General features: G+C 45.4%; 1 protein-coding gene and 1 pseudogene across 1 annotated transcript; both read left to right on the top strand.

The window, feature by feature from the left end:
- The window catches only part of LOC134341628 (zinc finger protein 850-like), a 108,305-nt pseudogene that overhangs the window by 62,496 nt on the left and 19,263 nt on the right, over window positions 1–26,546 (top strand).
- On the top strand, window positions 41–25,818 carry LOC134341603 (NACHT, LRR and PYD domains-containing protein 3-like). Its single transcript, XM_063039476.1, is given in 11 exon segments — window positions 41–555; window positions 5,869–5,961; window positions 7,049–7,215; window positions 10,473–10,644; window positions 10,743–10,808; window positions 19,432–20,772; window positions 20,775–21,168; window positions 22,767–22,853; window positions 23,009–23,179; window positions 23,334–23,501; window positions 23,665–25,818. Coding segments are annotated over 11 exon segments (2,796 nt in total). The 5' UTR covers window positions 41–506; the 3' UTR covers window positions 23,753–25,818.

Here is a 26,546-nt window from a genome sequence, read left to right as displayed (position 1 = left end):
GACATCAGGCAAATTCACAGGCGAGAATGGTCGTAATTTGATATGATTGCTGCTGTGATATGGTAACGTGTTTCCAGTGTGTGAGTAGTAAAGTGAAGGAGAAGGGGTTTCTTAATCTGCTGTCGACTTTGACCCGTAGCTATCTGGGAGAGATGGTAATCTCGGCATGTTTCTCCCCAACTGGCCCATTATTCCAATAGACCACCATCAGACAACTGCTAAAGCTGGCTTTATAAACGGGCTAACTTTAAGATCAGCGCAAGTCTACGCGATGGGAGAGCAGTTAAGACTGGAGAAAGGAAGGATCCAGTTTTCATAAAAATATATATATTCCAAAGGCAAAATATATGATCACACCGAACAGAGTTCTTCCTTCTGCGGTGCCTGTGCAGTAAACACGCAGCGGTCTTTGCCCTGAGCTGTCACTGGAGTTTATAGTCTGGCAATAAACTGGGTCCAGGGTGAATAATAAATCAGAGCGCCGACACCAACCGAATGGAACCGGGATGTGGGTTGTGATTCCTCTCTGGAGCAGATCAAATTTTCCAGTGAAAGGTACTCATTGAAATTGTGCACTGTCGTTGTAGCTCGGGTTGGAACCATATGTTAGAAATACGCATTCAAGCGATAAAAATGCTTTAACATAAGCGTTGTGAAACCGTATGTGGCGTTACGTGCTGAAAAGTGTGCTGTTTAGGTTTATGAGCGTGTTATCAACTGATCCTTGCTCAGGGTGTGTTCCCTTACACTTAGAGCACATAAAATTCAGCTCAAACACGAGGAAATCTGCAGATGCTGAAAATTCAAGCAACACACATCGAAGTTTCTGCTGAACGCAGCAGCCAAGCAGCATCTCTAGGAAGAGGTACAGTCGACGTTTCAGGCCGGGACCCTTCGTCAGGACTAACTGAAGAAGGAGCTAGTAAGAGATTTGAAAGTGGGAGGGGGAGGGGGAGATCCAAAAAGTTCCAAAATAAAATTCAGCTGCTTCGATACGCTGGGACCAGACTCGGGAGTTGAGTACAAGGTAAGAACAGAGACTATACGAGGAAAAATCACGGTGTTTCAATGCGCCCACTCGTCACGGCAATCCGTCTAGTGTTACTACCAGATCAATACGGTCTCTAAAATTGCATGGCTTTATGGATCTGTTTTTTTTTGTATGCGTAATTTTTTTTTAGCAATGACAGGATACAGCAGGTAATGGTTAATATAAATTTTCTCCAAGTGAATTCACTGGCTGTTGATAAAAACATACCGAAGTGCAGACACAGTGGGCGCTTTATTATGTTCGTTCTGTACCTAATGAAGTGGAAACTGAGTGTATGTTCGGGACCTTCTGCTACTGTTGCTCGTCCAGTTCAATGCTCGGTATGTTACCCGTTCAGTGATGCTGCACTGCACACTACTTTTATAACGTGTGCATATTTGATTTGCTGCTGCTTTCCTATCAGACGGAACCAGTCTGGCCAATCCGCTCGATCTCTCTCATTAGAGCGGGTTCTCGCCCAGATAACTGCCGGTTTCCTATCAGACTGAATCAGTCTGGCCAATCCCCTTGATCTCTCTCATTAGAGTGGGTTCTCGCCCAGATAACTGCTGCTTTCCTATCAGACTGAATCAGTCTGGCCAATCCCCTTGATCTCTCTCATTAGAGCCATGTTCTCGCCCAGATAACTGCCGGTTTCCTATCAGACTGAATCAGTCTGGCCAATCCCCTTGATCTCTCTCATTAGAGTGGGTTCTCGCCCAGATAACTGCCGGTTTCCTATCAGACTGAATCAGTCAGGGCAGTTCCCTTGATCTCTCTCATTAGAGCGGGTTCTCGCCCACAGAACTGCCGGTTTCCGCCTGGCCGGTCTCCCTGATCTCTCTCATTAGGGCGATGTTCTCTCACGTTGTTTTTTTTTGGCTTTTGTTTTTTGCACGATTCTCTGTAAACGGAACAATTTGTGCGTGAATGTCCCAGGAGCTGAATAGTTTCTGAGATATTGGCACCAACAATCCTCCCACGGTCAAAGACGCTTGGATCACTTTTGTTCCCCATCTTGAAGTTTCCCCTGAACACCCTTCTTACGTATTGACCATGCCTGCATGTTTTTATGTTTTGAGCTGCTGCCACATGGATCGCATTGACAAGCTGGTATACATATCCACCGAACAGAGTGGCTAATGGTTGTATTTCCTATTCAGACAGCCCTCCCCTATCCCGAATATGAACATTTATGAGATCTGGACCTAATTATTCCCGATGCCCCTGTTTTCAAAAACATAGCCAGTTAACGGTCCAATTCTGTGCGAGGCGTCGCGGCATTAAACCATAAGATATAGGAGAAGAAGTAGGTCATTCGGCCCCTCGATTCTGCTCCGCCATTCAATCGTGCGCTTCTCCACTTCATCCACTCACGCCCACTCCCCCGCTTTCACCCCAAACCCTTTAATGCCCTGGCTAATCAGGAACCTGTCTATCTCTGCCTTAAATACACCCAGTGACTTGGCCTCCACAGCCGCTTGTGGATTTCCACAGATTTACCACCCTCTGATTAAAGTAATGTCTCTGCATTTCAGTTCTAAAAGGACGTCCTTTAATCCTGAAGTCGTGCCCTCTTGTCCTAGCATCCCCCACAATGGGAAATAACTTTGTCATATCTAATCTTTTCAGTCCTTTTAACATTTGGAATGTTTCTATGAGATCCCTCCTCATTCTCCTGAACTCCAGGGAATACAGCCCAAGAGATGTCAGACGTTCCTCCTACAGTAACCCTCTCATTCCTCGAATCATTCTAGTGAATCTTTTCTGAACCCTGTTCAATGTCAGTATATCCTCTCTATAATAAGAAGCCCAGAATTGCACAATACTCCAAGTGTGGTCTTACGATTGCCTTATAGAGCCTCAACATCACATCCCGGCTCTTATATTCTATACCTCTAGAAATGAATGCCAGCATTGCATTCGCCTTCTTCACAACCGACTCAACCTTCAGGTTAACCTTTCTGGCATCTTGCAGCACAAGGACTCCCAAGTTCTTGGCATCTCTGCATTTTAATGCTTTCCCCATCTAAATAACAGTCTGCCCGTTTATTTCTTCCACCAAAGTGCATGATCATACACCTTCCAACATTGTATTTCATTTGCCAATTCTTTGCCTATTCCCCTAAACTATCTAAGTCTCTCTGCATGCTCTCTGTTTCCTCAACATAACCCACTCCTCCATCTATCTTTGTACCATCGGCAAATTTAGCCACAAATGACAATAAAAGAGGACTGCGTGTCCTCATAATCTAATCTAATCTAAATCTCTTAATACCATCGTCTAAATCATTGACATACATCGTATAAAGTAACGGTCCCAAAACCGACCCTGTGAACTCCATCGGTAACCAGCAGCCAGCCAGAAATGGTTCCCTTTATTCCCACTCTTTGCTTTCTGCCGACCAGCCAGTGCTCCATCCATACTAGTAATTTCCCTGTAATCCCATGGGCTTTTATCTTGCTAAGCAGCCTCATGTGCGGCACCTTATCAAAGGCCTGCTGAAAATCCAAGTACACCATTTCTACTGCATCTCCTTTGTATACACTGCTTATAAATTCTTCAAAGAATTGCAGTACGTTTGTCAGGCAGGATATTCCTTTCAGGAAACGATGCTGGCGTTGGCCTATCTTGTCATGTGGCTCCAGGTACGCCGTAATCTCATCACTAACAATCGATTCCAACAACTGCCCAACCACTGATATCAGGCTAACAGGTCCATTTTTTTCTTTTCTGCTGCCTCTCACCCTTGTTAGTTAGCGGAGTAACATTTGCAATTTTCCAGTCATCCGGTACAATGCCAGAATCTATCGATTCTTGAAAGATCATCGTAAACGCCACCACAATCGCTGGAGCTACTTTCTTCAGAACCCGTGGGTGCACTCCATCGGGTCCAGGAGATTTATCCACCCTCAGACCATTAAGTCTCCTGAGTACCGTCTCAGTCGTAAATTTCACTGCACAAACCTCACTTCCCTGACACTCTTGAATGTCCGGTGTACTGCTGACGTCCCGGTGAATTAATCTGAGCGCATTAATCCGATCATAACCGAATACAGTAAATGCTTGGGGTACAGGGTGGGGGCGGGATGGTGGGCGGAGAAGCGTGTCGACTGATAAAGCCGTCTTATTGTTTCTGATTATCAAGTGGAAGTAATATTTACTCCGCAGAGCACATTTACCCACTAAAACAATAACGAACTCAAAGAGATCCGAATCGGGAGAACCAGTACAAGGTAGGTTACTGAGAAATATATATTTCAGTCACAAAACAAGCGATCTGAGAATGTTGGAAATCCAGCGCAACACACACAAAACTGAGCAGGTCAAGCAGCACCTCGGGAGAAGAATAAGTAATCGACGTCCGGATCAAACGTCTCGGATCTGAAACGTCGACCGTAATATTCCTCTCCATAGAAGCTGCCTTATCTGCTCAATTCTTCCAGAAGTTTGTGTGTGCTGCTCTCTTACTTTCGGTGAAGGTATTCCTATGAAATACAGTCATTTCACAGATGCACGCAACTGTTCAATAAGCTTCAGATATTGCCCAATTGTTGTCCGGATAACTAAGAAACACGTGGCCTTAAATGTATTATTTCTCTGTTCGGTTTCATTGTCTGCGAGCTACAAGGAGAGTTATTCACAGTAAGCAACACCACCACAACCATACCAAGTCCGCACGGCACCCCTATCCCCAGACCGCGTGTCGTCCTGATCCCCAGGTCTGTGATTTTATCAAGGTCTGGTGACTGCCACTCGGCAGTCAAAGTGTCATCTCGGGTGCAGACCCAATGAAACGAGATAAGGGACGCATCGAGGTTATGCTCCATGCTGTTATTTTCGTACTCTATCTAATAAAACATTGAAAATTGTCGCATTAGGGAAATAGAATGGTATTCCAATAGTCTTGCTTAATTTTGCAGGATTTTTTTTACAGTCAATTGACGAAATTCTTATCCATTAAATAATTAAAATAAATCTTCGATGAGGGAAATGTGAAACGTAAACAGAGTATACTGGAAATGTTCAGCAGATTGGGGAACAGCTGTGGACAGGCTCAATTCTGATTATGGTCCCTCGACCTGAAAACAATATATACAATGCCTGTCTTGTTGAATAATTGCCGCATTTAAAATTATTTTGAAGATTTTTTGTAAAACTTGCTGTATTGGATGTAACGATCCAGTGGTCACCAGATGATATGCTCCAATAAATGCTGACAGCAATTTAGGCGCTGACCCCTGCCGGTGAAAATATAGTGGTTTAAGGCAAGACGTCGCGATGCTGTACACGGGACTGGGCCTTTCCATATTGCCTGAAACAAGATATGTAGTCTTGCCAGTGACGTCAATACTTCGTAATTTAAAAAAAAATGGAAGGAGACTCTGAGAATCAGGTGCGATGGAGAAACGTGTACAATTTGGCGAAGTGAGGAATAGATGTGCCAAGGTCAGCAGAGGTGTTTGAGCACTCGCTGTTGTACTAGATGTCCATTGATCACCATAGCGCCACTAGTGGTCGGAGGGCACAAGCTGTATGTGCTCCCTGCTCAGGACCTCCAACCCGCATTGACGTTCAGTTGACTTGACAAGCCGGTGTGACATCTCACTCTTGCTCCATGCCACGGGATTGCCTGGAAAAGCACGGGCATCTCATCCAGTAATCCGGCCATAAAGTATATTCCAGGAGTTGTCTGGGTGTGTGCAGGATCAAGCCATATCATGATTTCATTGGGAAGGACTATATTTTTGGCAGTATGTTGTTCTATACAAATATCAGCTATTTCCTTTATACCTAAATTAATACCTGACCCTACTCTTGATTTTGTTTCTTGCAGAGAACCGGAATCTGTTAACATCCGTCTTCACAATGGCTGATGGAGCCGACGAGGGACGAGACTCAGTGGCGTCAACATCAGAAAAACACCCGGGTACGCAGCCGTCCTGTCATTTCCACCAAAGTGGCCAATCGTATATTTGTTATTCGTACTGTATCTGCTAGGTATTTCTCAACTTCCCAGACAAATTTAAATCTGTCGCAGCCTGTCTCTTCGATTCTCGCCTTCCATCCAGATTTACGTCATACAGAAACATGGAGATGTTTCATTTATTTCCCTCGTGGAAATAGCCGTTCTGAATAGCTCGGGTCCTGGCATTGATTCCGGTGGTACCACTCCTCACTCATTGCCATTCGGAAAACAATCAATTTATGCCTAGTCTATGTAATTCGACCAACAAATTCGTGTCCGTATCATTACTTTATCCGCAACCCCTCGTGGTTTACGCTTGCCTGATAATCTGTAATGTGTGATTTTACTGAAAATCCTAATATTCTACATTCGCTGGTCTCGCCTTATATATTCTGCTAGTTGCATCAGCAAAAGTATTCCAAGGGTTTCAGCCAGTGTGACTTATGTTTCACAAAGCATTGTTGAATTTGTTAGGTCTTTTGAATTTTCCCCTGATACAGCTTCTACAATGGCCGAGAATTGTTCACATCACTGATGTCAGACTAAGCAGAATACTGTTCCTAATCTTCGTTTTAACTTTTACTTTCACAAACCTGTTTAATGTTAACTACCTCAAACCATTCAGCTCAAGAAGTGGGAAATGCAGGTGGGGTTAATGAGAATTGAAATATTTTGAAGCCGATCTAAGGTGTAACTGCACGCAATACTCCAAACAAGACCTCACGAACGACTCATACAGCTCCAATCTCTCTACTCAGTAGCTAGGTTAATAAAATTCAATGTTCCAGGGCTCTCTTTAATACCCTGTCTCCGCGTGACGCCACTATCAATTAATTAAATTCCTTGGAGTTGGATCTATATTTCTCAGTGCCATGTCTTTCGCTGTGTAAGTCCTTCCCTGATTTGTGCTTCAAAATGGTCACACCTGTGTGTGTCTATTTCTGATTTTGTTTGGTAACATGGTGCACCGACCTTAGGTTCTAGATAGAAATGTGTTGAGCAATAAAGGTTCGATAATGTCTTTAGCTTCCTTCGCTTCGATTCACAGGTCCGAGCTCAGTAATCACCGAGCTCCTGGCAACCTGGAGCGATTTCAAGCTTCTGCAGATGATTGACTTCTACCGGGACAGGCTGGAGCAGGCGATGGAAGGAGTGGTGCACGGAATGAGCCTGGCGTTAACGTTCGAGAATCAGTTAACTGAAGAGGAACATCGGGTAAGTGAGCGAGAGAACGGGTTTGAATGTTCACACATCATAGGTGTCCGAAATCTGACTCATCAGATATTAAAGTAGATAAATGTACAACTGGGAAATAAATACTGAATATTCAGTGGCATGCAAAAGTTTGTGCACCCTTGGTCAAAATTTCTGTTACTGTGAATAGTTAAACGAGTAAAAGGTGACCTGATTTCCAAAAGGCATAAAGTTAAAGATAACACATTTCTTTAATATTTTAAGCAAGTCTTTTTTTTTAATTTCCATCTTTTACAGTTTTAAAATGACAAAAAAGGAAAAGGGCCCGAAGCAAATGTTTGGGCACCCTGCATGGTCAGTACTCAGTAACACCCCTTTTGGCAAATATCACATAATGTAAACGCTTTCTGTAGCCAGCTAAGGGTCTTTTAACTCTTGTTTGGGGGATTTTCGCCCATTCGTCCTTGCAAAAGGCTTCTAGTTTTCTGATATTCTTGGTCCGCCTTGCGTGCCCTGCTCTTCTGAATTCTATTGACAGATTTTCGATGACAATCAGGTCGGGGGACTGAGAGGGCCATGACAAAACCTTCAGCTTGCGCCTCTTCAGGTAGTCCATTTTGTATTTTTGAGGATGTTTTCCAGGATCATTATCCTGTTGTAGAAGACAGACGGTGTGATGTTTGCTTCCAGAATTTTGCCGGTATTTAATTGAATTCATTCTTCCCTGTACCAGTGAAACGTTTCCCGTGCCACTGGCTGCAACACAAGCCCAAAGCATGATCGATCCACCCCTGTGCTTAACAGTTGGAGAGGTGTTCTTTTCATGAAACTCTGCACCCTTTTTTCTCCAAACATACCTTTGCTCATTGCGGCCAAAAAGTTCTATTTCAACTTCATGTTTCCAAAATACACTAGGCTTGTTTAGGTGTTCCTTTGCAAACTTCTGACGCTGAATTTTGTCGACGCAGAAAAGGTTTTGTTCTGATGACTCTTCCATGAAGGTCATATTTGTGCAGGTGTCGCTGCACAGTAAAACAGTACACCACCACTCCAGAGTCTGCAAAACTTTTCTCAAGGTCTTTTCCAGTCAAACTGGGTTTTGATTTGCCTTTCTAACAATCCTACGAGCAGTTCTCTCGAAAGCTTTCTTCGTCTTCCAGACCTCAACTTGACCTCCACCGTTCCTGTTAACTGCCATTTCTTAATTACATTATGAACTGAGGAAACGGCTACCTGAAAACTCTTTGCTATCTTCTTATAGCCTTCTCCTGCTTTGTGTGCATCATTTATTTTAATTTTCAGAGCGCTAGGCAGCTGCTTTGAGGAGCCCATGTCTGCTGATTGTTGGGACAAGGTTTGAAGATTCCGGGTATTTATAAAGCTTTGAAATTTGCATCACCTGGCCTTTCCCAACGATGATTGTGAACAATCCATAGCCCTAGCAAGCTAATTAAGGTCTGAGACGTTATCTGAGAGCTCAAATCTCTTGGAGTGCCCAAATTTTTACATGATGCTCCCTTCCTTTTTTTTTCACACTAAAATTGTACAAAACAAAAATAATACACTAATCTTGTTTAAAATGTTGAAAAGAATGTTTCATCTTTTCTATTCACCATTCAGGGCCCCAAACAGTCCTTCCAGGTGAGGCATCACTTCACCTGTGAGTCGACTGGGGTGATATACTGCGTCCGGTGCTCCCGATGTGGCCTTTTATATATTGGTGAGACCCGACGCAGACTGGGAGACCGCTTTGCTGAACATCTACGCTCTGTCCGCCAGAGAAAGCAGGATCTCCCAGTGGCCACACATTTAATTCCACATCCCATTCCCATTCTGACATGTCTATCCACGGCCTCCTCTACGGTAAAGATGAAGCCACACTCAGGTTGGAGGAACAACACCTTATATTCCGTCTGGGTAGCCTCCAACCTGATGGCATGAACATCGACTTCTCTAACTTCCGCTAAGGCCCCACCTCCCCCTTGTACCCCATCTGTTACTCATTTTTATGCACACATTCTTTCTCTCACTCTCCTTTTTCTCCCTCTGTCCCTCTGAATATACCTCTTGCCCATCCTCTGGGTCACCCCCCCCTTGTCTTTCTCCCTAGGCCTCCTGTCCCATGATCCTCTCGTATCCCCTTTTACCTATCACCTGTCCAGCTCTCGGCTCTATCCCTCCCCCTCCTGTCTTCTCCTATCATTTTGCATCTCCCCCTCCACCTCCAGCTTTCAAATCCCTTACTCACTCTTCCTTCAGTTAGTCCTGACGAAGGGTCTCGGCCTGAAACGTCGACTGCGCCTCTTCCTATAGATGCTGCTTGGCCTGCTGCGTTCACCAGCAACTTTGATGTATGTTGCTTGAATTTCCAGCATCTGCAGAATTCCTGTTGTTTTCATCTTTACTTCATGTCTTTTGGAGATCATCTCATTTTGTACTCACTTAACGATTCACAATAACAGAAATTTTGAACAGGGGTGCCCAAATTTTGCATGCCCTGTACAATCACAAAATTATGAACCTGCACCAATGACAGAAGAGGGGTGAAAATATCCCCCGGACTGGTGGGTGATTGCTCATTTTCACAGCGAGGGAAGCGGGTAACTGTTGTATAGGCTTAACATAATGGACATTAAATAGAAATATGATACGATATTTCGGTTTAGGATGATCGCAGAGCGTGACCGTAGGATTTCAGTGAAAACCTGGGCATCATCTGTGGGTGTCACAGGAGCTCGACAGTGTTCTCTTTTGGGTGGAGGTGCTTGTGTTATAATTTGTAACTGCAAACTGTGTCATTCGCGGTATACTACCATGTTGCGATGTTGTGATGTAAGCACTGAAAAAACGCCACCAAAAAAGGCAATGGAAATACAGTAGGTGCCAGCCGCCGTCATTCTGGACACTGGCAGACTTAGAAGATTAATTGCATCATCTTTTCTGTAACTTCTCTGAGACTGAACACGTGTTATAAAAAAAAGCTTCTTGACTTCTTTGTTCATCTGCTTTATGATAAATCATATTTTATGATTTCTTCTTGTCAAATCTGATGAGGAATTATTTATGTGTTGGAATCATTGTAACAAAGCTGTCACAGACCAACCAGGATCTCATTGACTGGTGGGCCAGTCCCCTCTCTGTGCTCTGCTCTGAATGTACAGCCCATCTCCAGAGAGGATCGGCATCCGGCCGTGTGATCCCAATAAAGGGCACATCGTTTACTTCGCATTCTCTGTGAATCTGGCAGTCCCCAATATGTTCATTTCTACACCTCACAGAAATTCTCTGATCTCGCTGATAAGGGAGAGTTGGCGGATGGTTCTAAACTCCTCTTGAGCCTGGTGATTGAGAGAGGCTCCCGCGCCCGGAGGGTGATGTGGGAATCGTTTGTGAAAATGCGGAATGGCGTCCCAAAGTTGGACAAAATACTTAAAGAAATACAGGAATATGGTAAGAAATGGTAGAGATTAATCTCAATTCGGATTCAAACAATGCACACTTTATAATTCAACACATCTGATTTCACCAAATTGTTTAAAATTAAACAGGTTGTGCACCGTACGAGCGATCAGATCCCGCTCAAGGTTTACGGGAGATCCCCAGTGAGCTGAAAGGTAGGTGAAGAAAATGCTGTTTCCACCAACCGCTGATACTTGTGCAGAACGGTTATGTTGATGAGCCACGGAAGTTTGACCAGGTAAATGTTGTCACTGTGACACAGTACAAATTAAGGCACATAGAGACATTGTCTCCTGGAGGAAGAGTTTTCAAAGGACATAATGAGGAACGAGGCTGAGAGTCGGGACTTGAGGAAAGGGGTGGCTCCTCTCTGGTGCCTGGAACTACAGCTGCTTCCACCGGGGTCAGAGCAGGCAAAGGAGCAATCCGGTGGAGGGGAAATCTGGGAAACCTCGGCACCCCAAAAGGTCAAAACCTCACCCTACCTGCCTCTCTCCCCCTTCCCCACTGCCGAACATCCCTCATCCTAAATCATTTCTCTAAACTCCGTCAGTCCCCACAGATCATCAGTTCTTCGAGTTGGACATCGATTGAAGTTCTAGCCACAGAATACCAGTAACAGCTTCCCTTTAAATAAAAAAACAGGTCATACTCCAACTAACCTGTCCAATCCCGCCCCCGAAACAATGGGAAGTCCATCAGGAGACAGTGGAGGTGAGGGGAGTGTGGGGCGGGGGGCAGTGGGGGTTGCAAAATCCACAGAACTGAAATTCATGTCTGCCTGTGGTGTGCAATGGAAACTGTGGACGGCTAAGAGCTGTCAATTAGGTCAGAGAAACCCAGTGTTGTGTTAATGCGACGAGAAAGGTGAGAGGAACTGAGGAAATCGATTAAAAAAAATGAGATAAATTAAATTGTACCAGAGTGATGAGAAGCTCACTTCATCCATAAGCACATTGCATCTGTGAAAATGGAGCCTTGGGCAGTGCAAGTGCTCTGAGTCCGAAAAGGTTCATATTCACAGACAGTGTTGTATCACCCAACTGCACATCTAACAGAGGAGAGGGCGAAGGAAAGACAGATATTGCAACAGTTGTTAATCTTACAGTAGCCAATGTTGTATCTCAGTATTCGAAAGTCTTCATCAGAAACATATGGAATCCCCGCCAGTGTCCTGGTTCAGCATCTCTCATGTCCAAGAACAAATTCCAAATATGTTATTGTTCTTATAGGACCTGAGATAGGCTAATTAGGAATTTTAGAAAGACCTCACACTTCCGTAATTATTGTTTTGGTCCATATTCTGCCACCAAAACCCTTCAGTTTCCTTGCACCACTGACTTAGTATATCTCTACAAATTGCCTGCAAAATTATTCTTCAATGTTCTTCATGCTGCTTGCCAAGGGAACAGATACAGCTGTAGAATTCTCACACCGACTTAGAAACATAGATACATAGAAAACCTGCAGCACAATGCAGGCCCATCGGCCCTCAATGCTGCGCCTAACATTGAGTAATGTCAGTTACTTCAGAAATTACCTATGTTTACGCATAGCCCTCTATTTTTCGAAGCTCTATTCAGGAGTCTGTTAAAAGACGCTATCGTATCCGTCTCCACCACCGGCAGATCATTCCAAGCACTCACCACTCTCTGCGTAAAAAACTTACCCCTGACATCTCCTTTTTACCTACTTCCAAGCACCTTAAAACTGTGCCCTGTCATGCTATCCATTTCAACCCTGGGAAAAAGCCTCTGACTATCCACAGGATCAGTGCCTCTCATTATTTTACACCTCTATCAGGTCACCTCTCATCCTCCAGGGAGAAAAGGCCGAGTTCACTCAACCTGTTCTCAAAATGCATGCTCCCTAATCCAGGCAACATCCTTGTAAATCCCCTCTGCACCCTTTCTATATTTTCCATATCCTTCCTGTACTGAGGTGACCAGAACTGAGCACAGTATTCTAGGTGGGGTCTGACCAGAGTCCTATGTAGCCGTAACATTACATCTCGATTCTTAAACTCAGTCCCACGGTTGATGAAGGCCAATGCACCGTTTACCTTCTTAATTACAGAGTCAACCTGCGCAGCAGCTTTGAGTGTACTATGGACTCGGTTCCCATAATCCTTCCGATCCTCCACACTGCCAAAAGTCTTACCATTGATATTATATTTTGCCATCATATTTGACCTACCAATATAAACCACCTCACGCTTATCTGGATTAAACTCCATCTGTCACCCTCCGCCCAATTTTGCATCCTATCGATGTCCCGCTGTAATCTCTGACAGCCCTCCACACTATCCACAACTCTCCCAAGCTTTGTGTCATCAGCAAATTTATTAATCCATTACTCCACTTCCTCGTCCATGTCAATTATAAAATTCATGAACTGAAGGGAACCCCGAACAGATCCCTGAGTCATCGACCTCCATGCAGAATATGAACCACCTACAACCACAATTTGCCTTCTGTGGGCAAGCCAGTTCTAGATTCACAAAGCAATGTCCCCTTGGGTCGTATAACTTCACACTTTCTCAATAAGCCTTGCATAGGGTACCATGTCAAAAGCCTTGCTAAAATCCATTATACTGTACATCTGCTGCTCTACCTTCATCAATGTGTTTAGTCACATCCTCAAAAAAAAATCAATCAGGCTCGTAAGGCACGACATGCCTTTGATAAAACAATGCTCACTATTCGTAATCATATTATGCCTCTCCGAATGTTCATAAATCCTGTCTCTCAGTGTCTTTTCCATCAGCCTACCAATTCCTGAAGTAAGATTCACTGGTCTATAATTTCCGGTGCAATCTCTACTCCCTTTCTTGAATAAGGGAACAACATCTACAAACCTACAATCCACTGGAACCTCTCCTGTCACCATTGATGATGCATTGATAGTTGCCAGAGGCTCATCAATCTCCTCCGTCGCCTCCCGTAGTAACCTGGGGTGCATCTCGTCTGGTCCCGGAGACTTATCCAAATTGATGCTTTCCAAAAGCTCCAGCACATCCTCTTTCTTCATGTCTGTATGCTCGCCAAGATCTTTTTCCGTAGTGAATACTGAAGCAAAGTATTTACTAGGAACCTCTGCTATCTCTTCCGGTTCCATACTCACTTTTCCACTGTCACACTTGATTGGTCCTATGCTCTCTTATCATCTTGCTCTTCACATACTTGTAGAATGCCTTGGGTGGTTTCCTTAATCTTGCCTGCCAAGGCCTTCTCATGGCCCCTTCTGGCTCTCCTAATTTCATCCTTAAGCGCCTTCCTGGTAGCCTTATAATCTTCTAGGTCTCTATCATTGCCTAGATGTTTGAACCTTCCGTAAGCTTTTCTTTTCCTCTTGACAAGATTTTCAACAGCTTTTGTACACCACGGTTCCTGTACCCTGCGCACCTATGCAGAATGCCACGCAAATATCCCCTGAACGTTTGCCATATTTCTGCCATACATTTCCCTGAGAACATCTGTTCCCAATTTATGATTCCAAGTTCCTGCCCAATTACTTCATATTTCTCCTCACTCCTAACGTGTCTGTTCCTACCCCGCTCTAATGCTATAGTAAAGGAGACAGAATTGTGATAACTATCTCCAAAATGCTATTCCACTGAGAGATCTGACACTTGACCAGGTTCATTTCCCAATACCAGATCAAGTACAGCTTCTCCTCTTGTAGGCTTATCTACATATTATATCAGGAAACCTTCCTGAATACACCTAGCAAACTCCACCTCATCTGAAGCCCTTGCTCCAGGGTGATTCCAATCAATATTTTGGAAATTAAAATCTCCCGCCACGCCAACCCGGTTATTCTTGCATCTTTCCAGAATCTGTTTCCCCATCTGCTGCTCGATGTCCATATTACTATTGGGTGGTCGATAAAAAAAAAACGCCCAGTAGAGTTATTGACCTCTTCCTGTTTATAACTTCCACCCACAGAGAATCAGTAGGCAATCCCTGCATAACTTCCTCCTTTCCTGCAACCGTGACATTACCTTTGATCAGCAGTGCCACGCCCACCCCTTTTGTCTTCCTCCCTGTTCTTTCTGAAACACCTAAATCCTGGCACTCTAGGTAACCACTTTTGAACATAGAAGATAGGTGCAGGAGTAGGCCATTCGGCTCTTCGAGCCTGCACCGCCATTTATTATGATCATGGCTGATCATCCAACTCAGAACCCCGCCCCAGCCTTCCCTCCATACCCCCTGCCCCGTAGCCACAAGGGCCATACCTGGCTCCCTCTTAAATATAGCCAATGAACTGGCCTCAACAGTTTCCTGTGGCAGAGAATTCCACAGATTCACCACTCTCTGTGTGAAGAAGTTTTTCCTAATCTCAGTCCTAAAAGGCTTCCCCTTTATCCTCAAACTGTGACCCCTTGTTCTGGACTTCCGCAACATCAGGAACAATCTTCCTGCATTTAGCCTGTCCAATCCCTTTAGGATTTTATACGTTTCAATCAGATCCCCCCTCAATCTTCTAAATTCCAACGAGTACAAGCCCAGTTCATCCAGTCTTTCTTCATATGAAAGTCCTGCCATCCCAGGAATCAATCTGGTGAACCTTCTTTGTACTCCCTCTATGGCAAGGATGTCTTTCCTCAGATTAGGGGACCAAAACTGAACACAATACTCCAGGTGTGGTCTCACCAAGGCCTTGTACAATTGCAGTAGTACCTCCCTGCTCCTGTACTCGAATCCTCTCGCTATAAATGCCAGCATACCATTCGCCTTTTTCACCGCCTGCTGTACCTGCATGCCCACTTTCAGTGACTGTAATAGATGTCATGCAATAGATACTCCCCTGGATCTTTGAAGAACAACTTCTCTACTAGTTTGCCATTCTGTAATCTAACTGTTTATACAATCCATGCTTTCCTACGTTCCCTGTCTCACTCGAATACGTTGAATGAATGACTACTGAGAAAACATGCCTGCATCGTTTAGCGCCAGATCACCGCTGTTTTCCTCAGAACTCTCAACTCTCTAAGAAGATGATATAAGCGGTATTTGCTGGCCCCGGATACATGGTGAAGACTAAAATGTCATTTTCAAGATCCTTTACACAATAAACCCCTATGTACAGTATACCTGTTATTTGGAAACCCCACACACCCCTGGCAGGATCCTAATGCGCTGTGAAACCCTGCACATCTCTGGCAGGGTACTGACACACCGCTGGACACCACACACCCCTGGCAGGGGCTGACACGCTGCGAGACTCCACAAGCCTCTTGCCGTCTACCTACACGCTGCGAGATGCCATACACTCCTGCCAGAGCCGTCACACAATGTGAAACCCTTTACCTACTTTACAAGGCTCTGGCACACACCTGTCAGGATCCTGACGTACCGTCAGGTTTCACATTCTTCAGGTGTACTTTCACTGCAAGTAACTTTCCCACACCTCATCCAGACCCGGTCCTACATTGACATCGGCTATCTCTTATTTCAGGACGGGCTCGGGATTCAGTGGGAGAGGTTTCGGGATCAATGAAGACAACTCAAGTTCTGAGATGGTTATGAATAAGGAGAGGTCTGCAATTTAGGTGATACACAGGGTGGGGATGTTAAATTGGGGAAGGCAGATTAAATGGTAGAAGTCAGGTGAGGAGCAACTGTTACAGGGCAAATCTCCATCTGGTGAGAGTCGATATATATCAGCTGATCAGAATTTCGAACCGGCATGTTCCAAAGAGGATTAGAACCGAGTTTGTCACCGTCCCGTGACCGTGACGGGAAATGTTGTAAATTTAGTCTGCAAATGAAATATATGGTTTCTGAAGCTGAGGTGTGACAATGAGTAATGGAGAGCGAAAAAGAGTCTCAAAGAGTCCAGTGGGGTATCGTCGTGGCTATCCCTCGAGGTCGAGGATGATGGTCTTCATTCTGAAGAAGTGGCCCCCAGAGCGAAGACGCTTGTGTGTGAATTTGTTTAACGAATACTTGATGTTGCACTCCAAGAAGCACACGATACTTCACAAATCAAACAACTGATTCCAATGGCGTGGAAACCACGACGATTGGAGCTGGTGGATTTGTTTCAGCCTTCATCCGCCTTCACACCTGTTGAGTGGGGTATAGATCAGTTGCAGGGGCGGGTGGGCAAATAGCAGATGGAGTTTAATCCAGAAAAGTGTGAGGGTATGGGGGATGTTTAAAGTAGCTGGCAGACGCTAACATCATTGAGGTGCAGAGGGAGTTTGTTGTCAATGTCTGTAGCTCGCTGGGTGTGACAACACAGGTACATGAAGAAGATACCATCACATTGTTCACTTCATTGTACGGAGCACTAAGTCTATCGAAGCTTTAGGTTACAGATGTATGAAACTTTGGTTTGGCTGCACTTGGAGAATTGGTTCAATTCTGTCAGTCCATTACAGGAAGAATCTGGAGAACTCGGAGAGGGCGCAGGAGAGTTTTACCAGATGCTACCGGGATTGGAAATAATCCTGCTTTTCAAAATTTTAGTTTGATTTGAATAATAGATCTGTAGCATCCACTCTCTCCCTTTCTCCAGAGCAGTGGTGTGCCTTGGGGATCTGTTGTGGGATCCCTACTGTTCGTGATTTTTATAAATGATCTGGATGAGGAAGTGGAGGGATGGGTTAGGAAATTTGCTGACGACACGAAGCTTGAGGGTGTAGTGAATAGTGTGAAGGGCTGTCAGAGGTTACAACGAGACATTGATGGGATGCAAAGCTGGGCTGAGAAGTGGCAAATGGAGTTTAACCCAGATAAGTGTGAGATGGTTTATTTTCTTAGGGCAAATATGATGGCAGAATATAGCATTAATGGTAAGATTCTTGGAAGTGTGGAGGATCAGAGGGATCTTGGGGTCCGAGTTCATAGGACACTCAAAGCTGCAACGCAAGTTGACTCTGTGGTTAAGAAGGCATATGGTGCGTTGGCCTTCATCAGTTGTGGGATTGAGTTTAAGAACCAAGATGTAATATTACAGCTATACAGGACAGTGGTAAGAGCCCACTTGGAGTACTGTACTCAATTCTGGTCGCCTCAGTACAGGAAGGACGTGGAAACCATAGAAAAGGTGCAGAGGAGATTTACAAAGATGTTTCCTAGATTGGGTAGAATGACTTACAGTATGAGTGTGCTCGGACTTGTTTCCTTGGAGCGACGGAGGATGAGAAGTGACCTGATAGAGGTGTACAAGATAATGAGAGGCATTGATCGAGTGGATAGTCAAAGGCTTTTCCCCAGGGCTGAAATGGCTAGCACGAGAGCACATAGTTTTAAGGTGCTTGGAAGTAGGTACAGAGGAGATGTCAGGGGTAAGTTTTCTTTCGCAGAGAGTGGTGAGTGCGTGGAGTGGACTGCCGGCGACGTTAGTGGAAGCAGAAACGGTAGGGTCTTCTAAGACACTCCTGGATGGCTACATGGAGCTGAGAAAAGTAGAGGGCTATGGATAAAGCCTAGGTAATTCTAAGGTAGTGACATGTTCGGCACAGCATTGTTTCCTGAAGAGTCTGTATTGTTCTCTAGGTTTTCTATGTTTCTATGTTTCTATGTTTTTATTCTCCCTGTCCTGCTGAGTATTTCCCATGTATACTGTTTAGTGGACATGAGACTGCAGATCTGCAGGCCCAGACATTCTTCTGGATGATCTCAGTGAGTTGTCCAGCATCCGTGGTATAGTAGGGTGAATAAATTATTTATGTTTGATTAGAAACTCTGATTGTCTGAGTCAGCTTTGCGAGACCTTGATAACTGACCCCCACCACCCCTACAACGTTGCTGATCGACATGCAGTAGGTTTCTTTTGTTTTATTCTGTTACGTACCCCGTAACCTGCCAAACCAGCAGAAATGGACCACTTAGTTGGAGTCTGGTTTAACAGAAATTAATAAAGTTTTATTAAAGAAATAACTAACACAGTACTCTAATCGTAAGGATGCAAATGAAACAGGTTAGCAATGATAATACACACGTGTACACAGAACTAGGGTAACAGGAATCAGCCAAGCTCTATCGCAGTCTAGGGGTAAAATGATCAGTCTCAAGTGACGCAGAGTTCAGTTCAGCTGAGTACAGTTTGCAGTAATCGCTGTTGTGCCGTTGGAGAGAGAGAGAGAATGCAAATTTTGATTCAAACAGACCTTTGATGTTCTTCGCAGTTAGCTTTCGGGCGAACCCTTTTATGTCTTCTGTGGTCACCGACTGTGATCCCTCCGTTCCGGATACGACTGTTCTTCCGCGGTGAACCGGGCACCCAGGCAAGGGCGGACACACGCACCAGGTTCCCGCCGATCGTTCCTTTTCACCCTGTCAGTCTATGGTCGGTTCCCTCGAACCAGACCTCCAACTTTAACCAACTTGTGGAGGCACACCACTCTTCCAGAGTCTCGTTATCTCGTGATCTCGTGGTGTGGGTCGTGCCTTAGCGAACCTGTTCTTTTTATCCCCCTGCTGGGATATCGCCTGTCCATCAAACTTCAAACAGTTCAGGTTCAAAGCAATCGGTCTGTCAATATCTGAAATGTGTTTCTTTCTCGTTAATCTCGCTCTTCTCTCTTATTAGCATTTTGAATGTTTCTCCATTGTTCCCCTTATCTCTCTCATCAGCATCAATCTTCTGATAACTTGGTTTTTCGTCACAATTCTGATTCACTGCAACCAAATTTACGTTAGTGTATGAACATATTCTGATAAATTAAATTGATACAAGAGCTTTGTGCTGCACTATTTGTTGTTTACTAAGTTCTGAGTTCAGGCGTCTAACATTTTGACTCTTTCTTTGTTCCCATGGAAGATGTTCAACAGAAACACAAGGAGACTCTGCGGTTACAAACTGAAACACTGAGAGTGAACACGATCCTGATGACGGAGAAGGTGAATGTTTTCCAGCTGGTTGATCGATACGCTGAGCTCACGGTCATTTCTACTATTCGTGATCGGAGACTGGTGGAACACGAGCTGCTGGCGAGAGGCAGAGACCACGAGGAGTGGAGAAAACAACATCTCCACAGAGAGCTGGAAAAACTCCGGACTGATCAGTTGTTCCAGAGCAGCTTTTCCCAAAGTAAATGCAAATCTGGGAGTTCGGCAGCATTGGCTGGAGTCCCGGGGATCGGGAAAACAACAATGGTGCAAAAGATTGTTTATGACTGGGCCACGGGGAAAATATACCAACAATTCCAGTTTGTCTTCAGTTTCAAATTCAGGGATTTAAACTCCATTAACTGCAGAATAAACCTGAGGGAACTTATTTTGGATCAGTATCCTTACTTTGGGAATTTCCTGAGAGAGGTTTGGAAAAACCCAAAGGGATTGCTGTTTATATTCGATGGCTTGGATGAATTCAAACATAAAATCGATTTTGCTGACAGTCGGAGAGATACAGAACCTCAGCACAAGTGCCCAGATCCCGAGTGGTGGTGTGAAGTGTCGGATATTGTGTACAGTTTAATCCAGCACAAGCTGCTCCCAGGGTGTTCAGTGCTGGTGACCACCCGCCCCACAGCATTACATTTATTAGAAAAGGCAGAAATCAATGTCTGGGCTGAAATCCTGGGATTTGTCGATGAAGAACGGAAGGGATATTTCATCAGGCATTTTGAAGATAAGACGGTAGCAGAAGCTGTTTTCAAGCACGTGGAGGAGAACAAGATCCTGTACACCATGAGCTACAACCCCTCCTACTGCTGGATCCTCGCTCTGGCACTGGGACCCTTCTTCGCAAAAAGTGACAGGGACCCACAGCGAGTTCCCAAGACCATAACCCAACTCTATTCCTACTATATTTACAACATCCTGAAAAACCACGGCCGTGAGATCGAGAACCCCCGTGCCGTGTTACTCAGGGTTGGTCAGATGGCCTTCAGAGGTGTGTTTGACAAGAAGATTGTATTTACAAATGGAGATTTAATCAACTACAATCTGAAGCCTTCCCAATTCTTGTCTGGGTTCTTGATGGAGCTTTTGGAGAGAGAGGATGCTCCCCGATGTGTGGTGTACACATTCCCACACCTCACCATCCAGGAGTTTGTAGCGGCAGTCGCACAGTTCCTGAATCCGCATCCCGGGGATATCCTGAAATTCCTCACTGAAGCCCACAACACTACAGATGGCCGATTTGAGGTGTTTCTCCGTTTTTTGCTGGCCTCTCCTCTCCAATGACAGCTCGGGGCCTGGAGGAGTTTCTGGGACCATTTCCCCGTCAAACAACCTGCTGGGTGATTGACTGGGTGAGGGAGGAGGTTAAACACCAGAGTGGAAACACGAGGAGTGAAGCTGGTAAAAGGAGCCTCCTGAACACACTGCACTACCTGTTTGAGTCTCAGAATCGTGGGCTGGCTCAGGCCGCACTGGAATCTGTGGAAACACTTTCATTCAGTAGAATGACACTGACCCCGATTGACTGCGCGGTCCTGTCTCATGTCATCGGACTCTGTGATACAATAAAACATATCGACCTAATTGGCTGCCACATTCAGTGTGAAGGAATCCAGCGGCTGGTACCTGGGCTGCACAAATGCCAGGAGTTGGGGTAACTTCACTTATTTCTCAGTCTGATCTGTGAAAGTATTTCATTATTTTGTTTTAACGTAAAGGTAAAGCAGATTGAGTTTTTGTGACAAATTAATAGGCGATCGGTCAGTAAATCAAGAACGGGAGTGCCCTGTGGTTTCATGTATAGAGATGTTGGAGACTTCAGATGAGCGAACAATGGCCGTTGGTTTAATGGTAGTAAATCACACGAATGGCCGTGTTTCTCGCTCCCTGTGACAGGTCCATTGACAATGTTCCTTCTCACTGACATCGACACCGACACTGACTGCAGCAGGTGTGACGGATCTGCGCACCCTCTTCCCGATGAAGTACAAGAGAGGGTCAGAGGAATGTCCCAGTGAGAGGGAGAGAAATACCCCTGAGATTATCCTTCCCAACCCCTCTCCCCGCGTATGACTATCATGATCACTCCAACAGTGTGACTTTGTTCACTGCTAGATACCCAACACTCATGTGGCTATCACCTCTTCCAATTGTGGGGTTCAATTCTGACCAACCCTCCCCGTGCGATCTACGTCTGCATCACATCCCCTTGTGGAATCTCGCTTCCCCATCTGTCTTCCTCCTATGGGATCTCTCTTCTTCATCCCCCTTTCCTCCTATGGGATTTCTCTTCCCCATTCCCTTTCCTCCTATGGGATCTGTCTTTGCCATATCCTCTTCATCTTGTGGGATGGCTCTTTACCTATCTTCCTTCATTGTGGGATCTCGCTTCCCTATCCCACTTCCTCCTCTGGGATCTATCCTCTGCATACATTTTTCCTCCTGTGGGATCTTTCTTCTCCATTCTCCTTCCTCCTGTGGTAATTATCCACTCCATCCGCCTTCCTCCTGTGGCATCTGTCTTCCACATCCCCCTTCCTCCTGTGGGATTTCTTTTCTCCATTCCCCGTCCTCCCATGGAATCCCTCTTCTCCACCCCCGTCGTCCTGCGGGGATATCTCTTTCCCATCTCCCTTCCTTCTGTGGCATCTTTCTTCTCTATTCCTCTTCCCTCCCGTGGTATCTCTATTCCACATCCCCCTTCCTCCTGTGGGATTTCTTTTCTCCATTCCCCGTCCTCCCATGGAATCCCTCTTCTCCACCCCCGTTGTCCTGTGGGGATATCTCTTTGCCATCTCCCTTCCTTCTGTGGCATCTTTCTTCTCTATTCCCCTTCCCTCCCGTGGTATCTCTATTCCCCATCTCCCTTCCTCCTGTGGGATTACTCTGCCTATCCCTTTTCCCCTGGCGGGCTTTTCTTCCGCCATCTCCCATGGACACGTTCTCATCCACAACTCTTCCTCCCTGTGGGACTTTTTCCAGCCCTTCAACGCTGCAGTTTTCTACCATCTAGTCAGGATTCTTTTTTCCAAACGTCGGGGAATGAGACAGAATATAGAAAGTCTACAGAGTCACACCGACAGGCCAAATTACTAACATTCGGAGCTGGGCAGTGAGGGACATTGACAGTCATGTGAATTGGTCAGTGATTTTCTGAAGGGTTTAATGTTTCCTGAAATACCGGGTGAGAGGAATTCCCTCAGAACCACTGTCTGAATCAATTTGTTCATCAATTTGTCTATTTGTGTTTAGACTTGGGATGAATAAACTGGGAGATTCAGGAGTGAAACTGCTGTCTGCAGCTCTGAGGAATCGAGAGTGTAAAATACAGACACTATGGTAAGTGCAAGACTGGGATATTGCGGTTATAGTCACTGGGTATCTGACACTGAACATTAAGGTGATCAGTAATTGTATTACTGATAAACACTGGGAATTTCTACCGTCTCCTGTCTCTCTGTGGCCTTTACCCACACTCTCCCTTTCATCCACAGGCTGAGCAATGTCGGTCTCACAGATTCTGGTGCCGAGCATCTTGCCTCCGCTCTCAGTACAAACCCTTCACTGACGGAGCTGAACCTGAATGAAAATGAACTAGGAGATTCAGGAGTGAAACTGGTGTCTGAGGCTCTGACGAACTCGGAGTGTAAAATGCAGAAACTGTGGTAAGTGTAAGACTGTGGGAGATTGTGTTTACAGTCACTGGGTGTCTGACGCTGAAGATTAATGTGATCAGTAATTCTTTATTGGTAAACATTCGAGATTCATAGCGTCCACTGTCTCTCGGTGTCCTTCACCCTCACTCTCTCTCATCTCCAGGTTGTACAAGGTCGGTCTCACTGATGCTGGTGTCGATGATCTCGTCTCCGCTCTCAGTGCAACCCATTCACTGGCAGAGCTGGATCTAGGATCAAACTCGCTCACAGATCAATCTGTCCCCGCTCTTCGCCGCCTCATACTGGCCCTCCCGAGTCTGGAGCGGATCTGGTGAGTGATTGCGTTCATATTCAATGTCATAAAATATCCGCGGATCCGCCGGGTGTCCGCTTGTGTTTGTCTGTGAATGTTGTTGAAACATTAACCCTAGTCCTCTGTTGCTGACACTGTTGTGTAATCTGTTATTTCCTCTTCATTCTTCCATCTGTTTCAGGCTGTGGAACAATCGGATCAGTTGGACCGGGGAAGAGGAACTGAAGTCTCTGCAGGAGCTCAGATCCGGACTGAGTCTGATACTGTGAACATCTGAATGTGTGCACATCCCCACCCACAGTTTGACAGACTCTCCGCCCACCCCCTCCCCCGCGCCTTTAATGGCCGCGTGACAGATTTAATTCCCAGTTTCTAACGGATCCCGTCTCCAGCAGCGCGCTCTGTGACGTCAGAGTCAGTTCCAGAGGACGTAATTCCACCTCCGGATCAGCGGAACAGCCTCCGATGTATGTTCAGTTCGGAGAGCTCCCCCAAGCGATGCCCTGGGTAATTACACAGACAGTAAGAGCCCGGAGGCAGTGCTCATGGGACACCAGTCCCGGGATGGGGTAATCCGGGGAGTGAATCCTTTTGCTCACTTTGCTGAGGACGGTACATTCCGCAGTGTGGCCGAAATAATAATGTTAAATTGACAAATACCCGCAACCTCAAATTGAAAAACAAACCGTACCTCACATGTCCTTTAGAATTATCCCCATCTGATCTTAAATTCATGGCCCGTTCTACTTGAAATTTCAACCCTGAAGAAAAGATACTGTCTGTCTTGTATATCTGTGCCGCTCATAAACTCAGAAACATCAGTCAGATCTACTCTCAGCCTCCTCCGCTCTAGAAAAAACAGTCGCAGTTTGTCTAAACTCCCGTCATCGCGCATGCCCTCTAATCCAGGTAGCATCCTGGTTAATGTTTTCAGTATCCTCTACAAAGACTCGACATCCTTCCTCTAGTGGGGCCACCAGAGTAAATGCATTACTCCGGGTGCGACCACACTTTGTTAAGCTCTCCACCTTTCTTGTAATACCATGAGCACTTACCTTATTAAGCAGCCTTATGTGCCGCACCTTATCAAATGTCTGAAAATCCAAATAAACAATAACCACTAACTCTCCTTTGTCTGTATTTGCTGTTATTTCCTCAAAAACTGCATCAGGAAAGAGAGATTTCCCTCCCAACCACAATCTCCTGTCTTATCTCCGTATCCTTTCATGCTCTGACTAATCAAGATTCTATCAACCTCTGCCTTAAATATAACGGATAACCTGTCCTCCTTAGCCATCTGTGGCAAAGTATTTCACATATTCTCCACGCTCTGAGTAAATACATTCCTCCTCATCGTTCTAGGTTGACTTCCTCCAGCCCCCTCTATTAGGAGGCTGTGTTTTCTGCTCTCAGACCTCTTCCATTCACCTCCATATCATGAGAAACATCCTCTCTGCATCCACTCTATCCCAGCCCCCTCTATTAGGAGGCTGTGTTTTCTGGTCTCAGACCTCTTCCATCCACCTCCATATCATGAGAAACATCCTCTCTGCATCCACTCTATCCCAGCCCCCTCTATTAGGAGGCTGTGTTTTCTGGTCTCAGACCTCTTCCATCCCCACCTCCCTATCATGAGAAACATCCTGTCTGCATCCACTCTATCCCAGCCCCCTCTATTAGGAGGCTGTGTTTTCTGGTCTCAGACCTCTTCCAAAAGCACACGGTATTGGGGGTAAGGTATTGGTGTGGGTGGAGAATTGGTTAGCAGACAGGAAGCAAAGAGTGGGAATAAACGGGACCTTTTCAGAATGGCAGGCGGTGACTAGTGGGGTACCGCAAGGCTCAGTGCTGGGACCCCAGTTGTTTACAATATATATTAATGACTTGGATGAGGGAATTAAATGCAGCATCTCCAAGTTTGCGGATGACACGAAGCTGGGTGGCAGTGTTAGCAGTGAGGAGGATGCTAAGAGGATGCAGGGTGACTTGGATAGGTTGGGTGAGTGGGCAAACTCATGGCAGATGCAATTTAATGTGGATAAATGTGAAGTTATCCACTTTGGTGGCAAAAATAGGAAAACAGATTATTATCTGAATGGTGGCCGATTAGGAAAAGGGGAGGTGCAACGAGACCTGGGTGTCATTATACACCAGTCATTGAAAGTGGGCATGCAGGTACAGCAGGCGGTGAAAAAGGCGAACGGTATGCTGGCATTTATAGCGAGAGGATTCGAGTACAGGAGCAGGGAGGTACTACTGCAGTTGTACAGGGCCTTGGTGAGACCACACCTGGAGTATTGTGTGCAGTTTTGGTCCCCTAATCTGAGGAAAGACATCCTTGCCATAGAGGGAGTACAAAGAAGGTTCACCAGATTGATTCCTGGGATGGCAGGTCTTTCATATGAAGAAAGACTGGATGAACTGGGCTTGTACTCGTTGGAATTTAGAAGATTGAGGGGGGATCTGATTGAAACGTATAAGATCCTAAAGGGATTGGACAGACTAGATGCGGGAAGATTGTTCCCGATGTTGGGGAGGTCTAGAACGAGGGGTCACAGTTTGAGGATAGAGGGGAAGCCTTTTAGGACCGAGGTTAGGAAAAACTTCTTCACACAGAGAGTGGTGAATCTGTGGAATTCTCTGCCACAGCAAACTGTTGAGGCCAGTTCATTAGCTATGTTTAAAAGGAAGTTAGATATGGCCCTTGTGGCTACAGGGGTCAGGGGGTATGGAGGGAAGGCTGGGTTCTGAGTTGGATGATCAGCCATGATCATAATAAATGGCGGTGCAGGCTCGAAGGGCCGAATGGCCTACTCCTGCACCTATTTTCTATGTTTCTATGTTTCTATCCACCTCCATATCATGAGAAACATCCTCTCTGCATCCACTCTATCAAAGCAGTTCAACATTCGATAGGTTTCAATGAGGATCCCAATCATTCTTTTAAATTCCAGTGATTAGCTTCCCAAAGCATCAAAACCTCCTCCTATGACAAGCCTTTCCATTCCGAAATCATTTTCGTGAATCAGTAAATGAAACAGTGTAACTTGGCAAACACCATGC

Source organism: Mobula hypostoma, unplaced genomic scaffold (genome assembly GCF_963921235.1).
Source record: "Mobula hypostoma unplaced genomic scaffold, sMobHyp1.1 scaffold_36, whole genome shotgun sequence".
NCBI classification, from domain to species: Eukaryota; Metazoa; Chordata; class Chondrichthyes; order Myliobatiformes; family Myliobatidae; genus Mobula; species Mobula hypostoma.
Note: the sequence above shows the minus strand (reverse complement) of the source record. Positions and strands in the feature narration are given on the sequence as shown.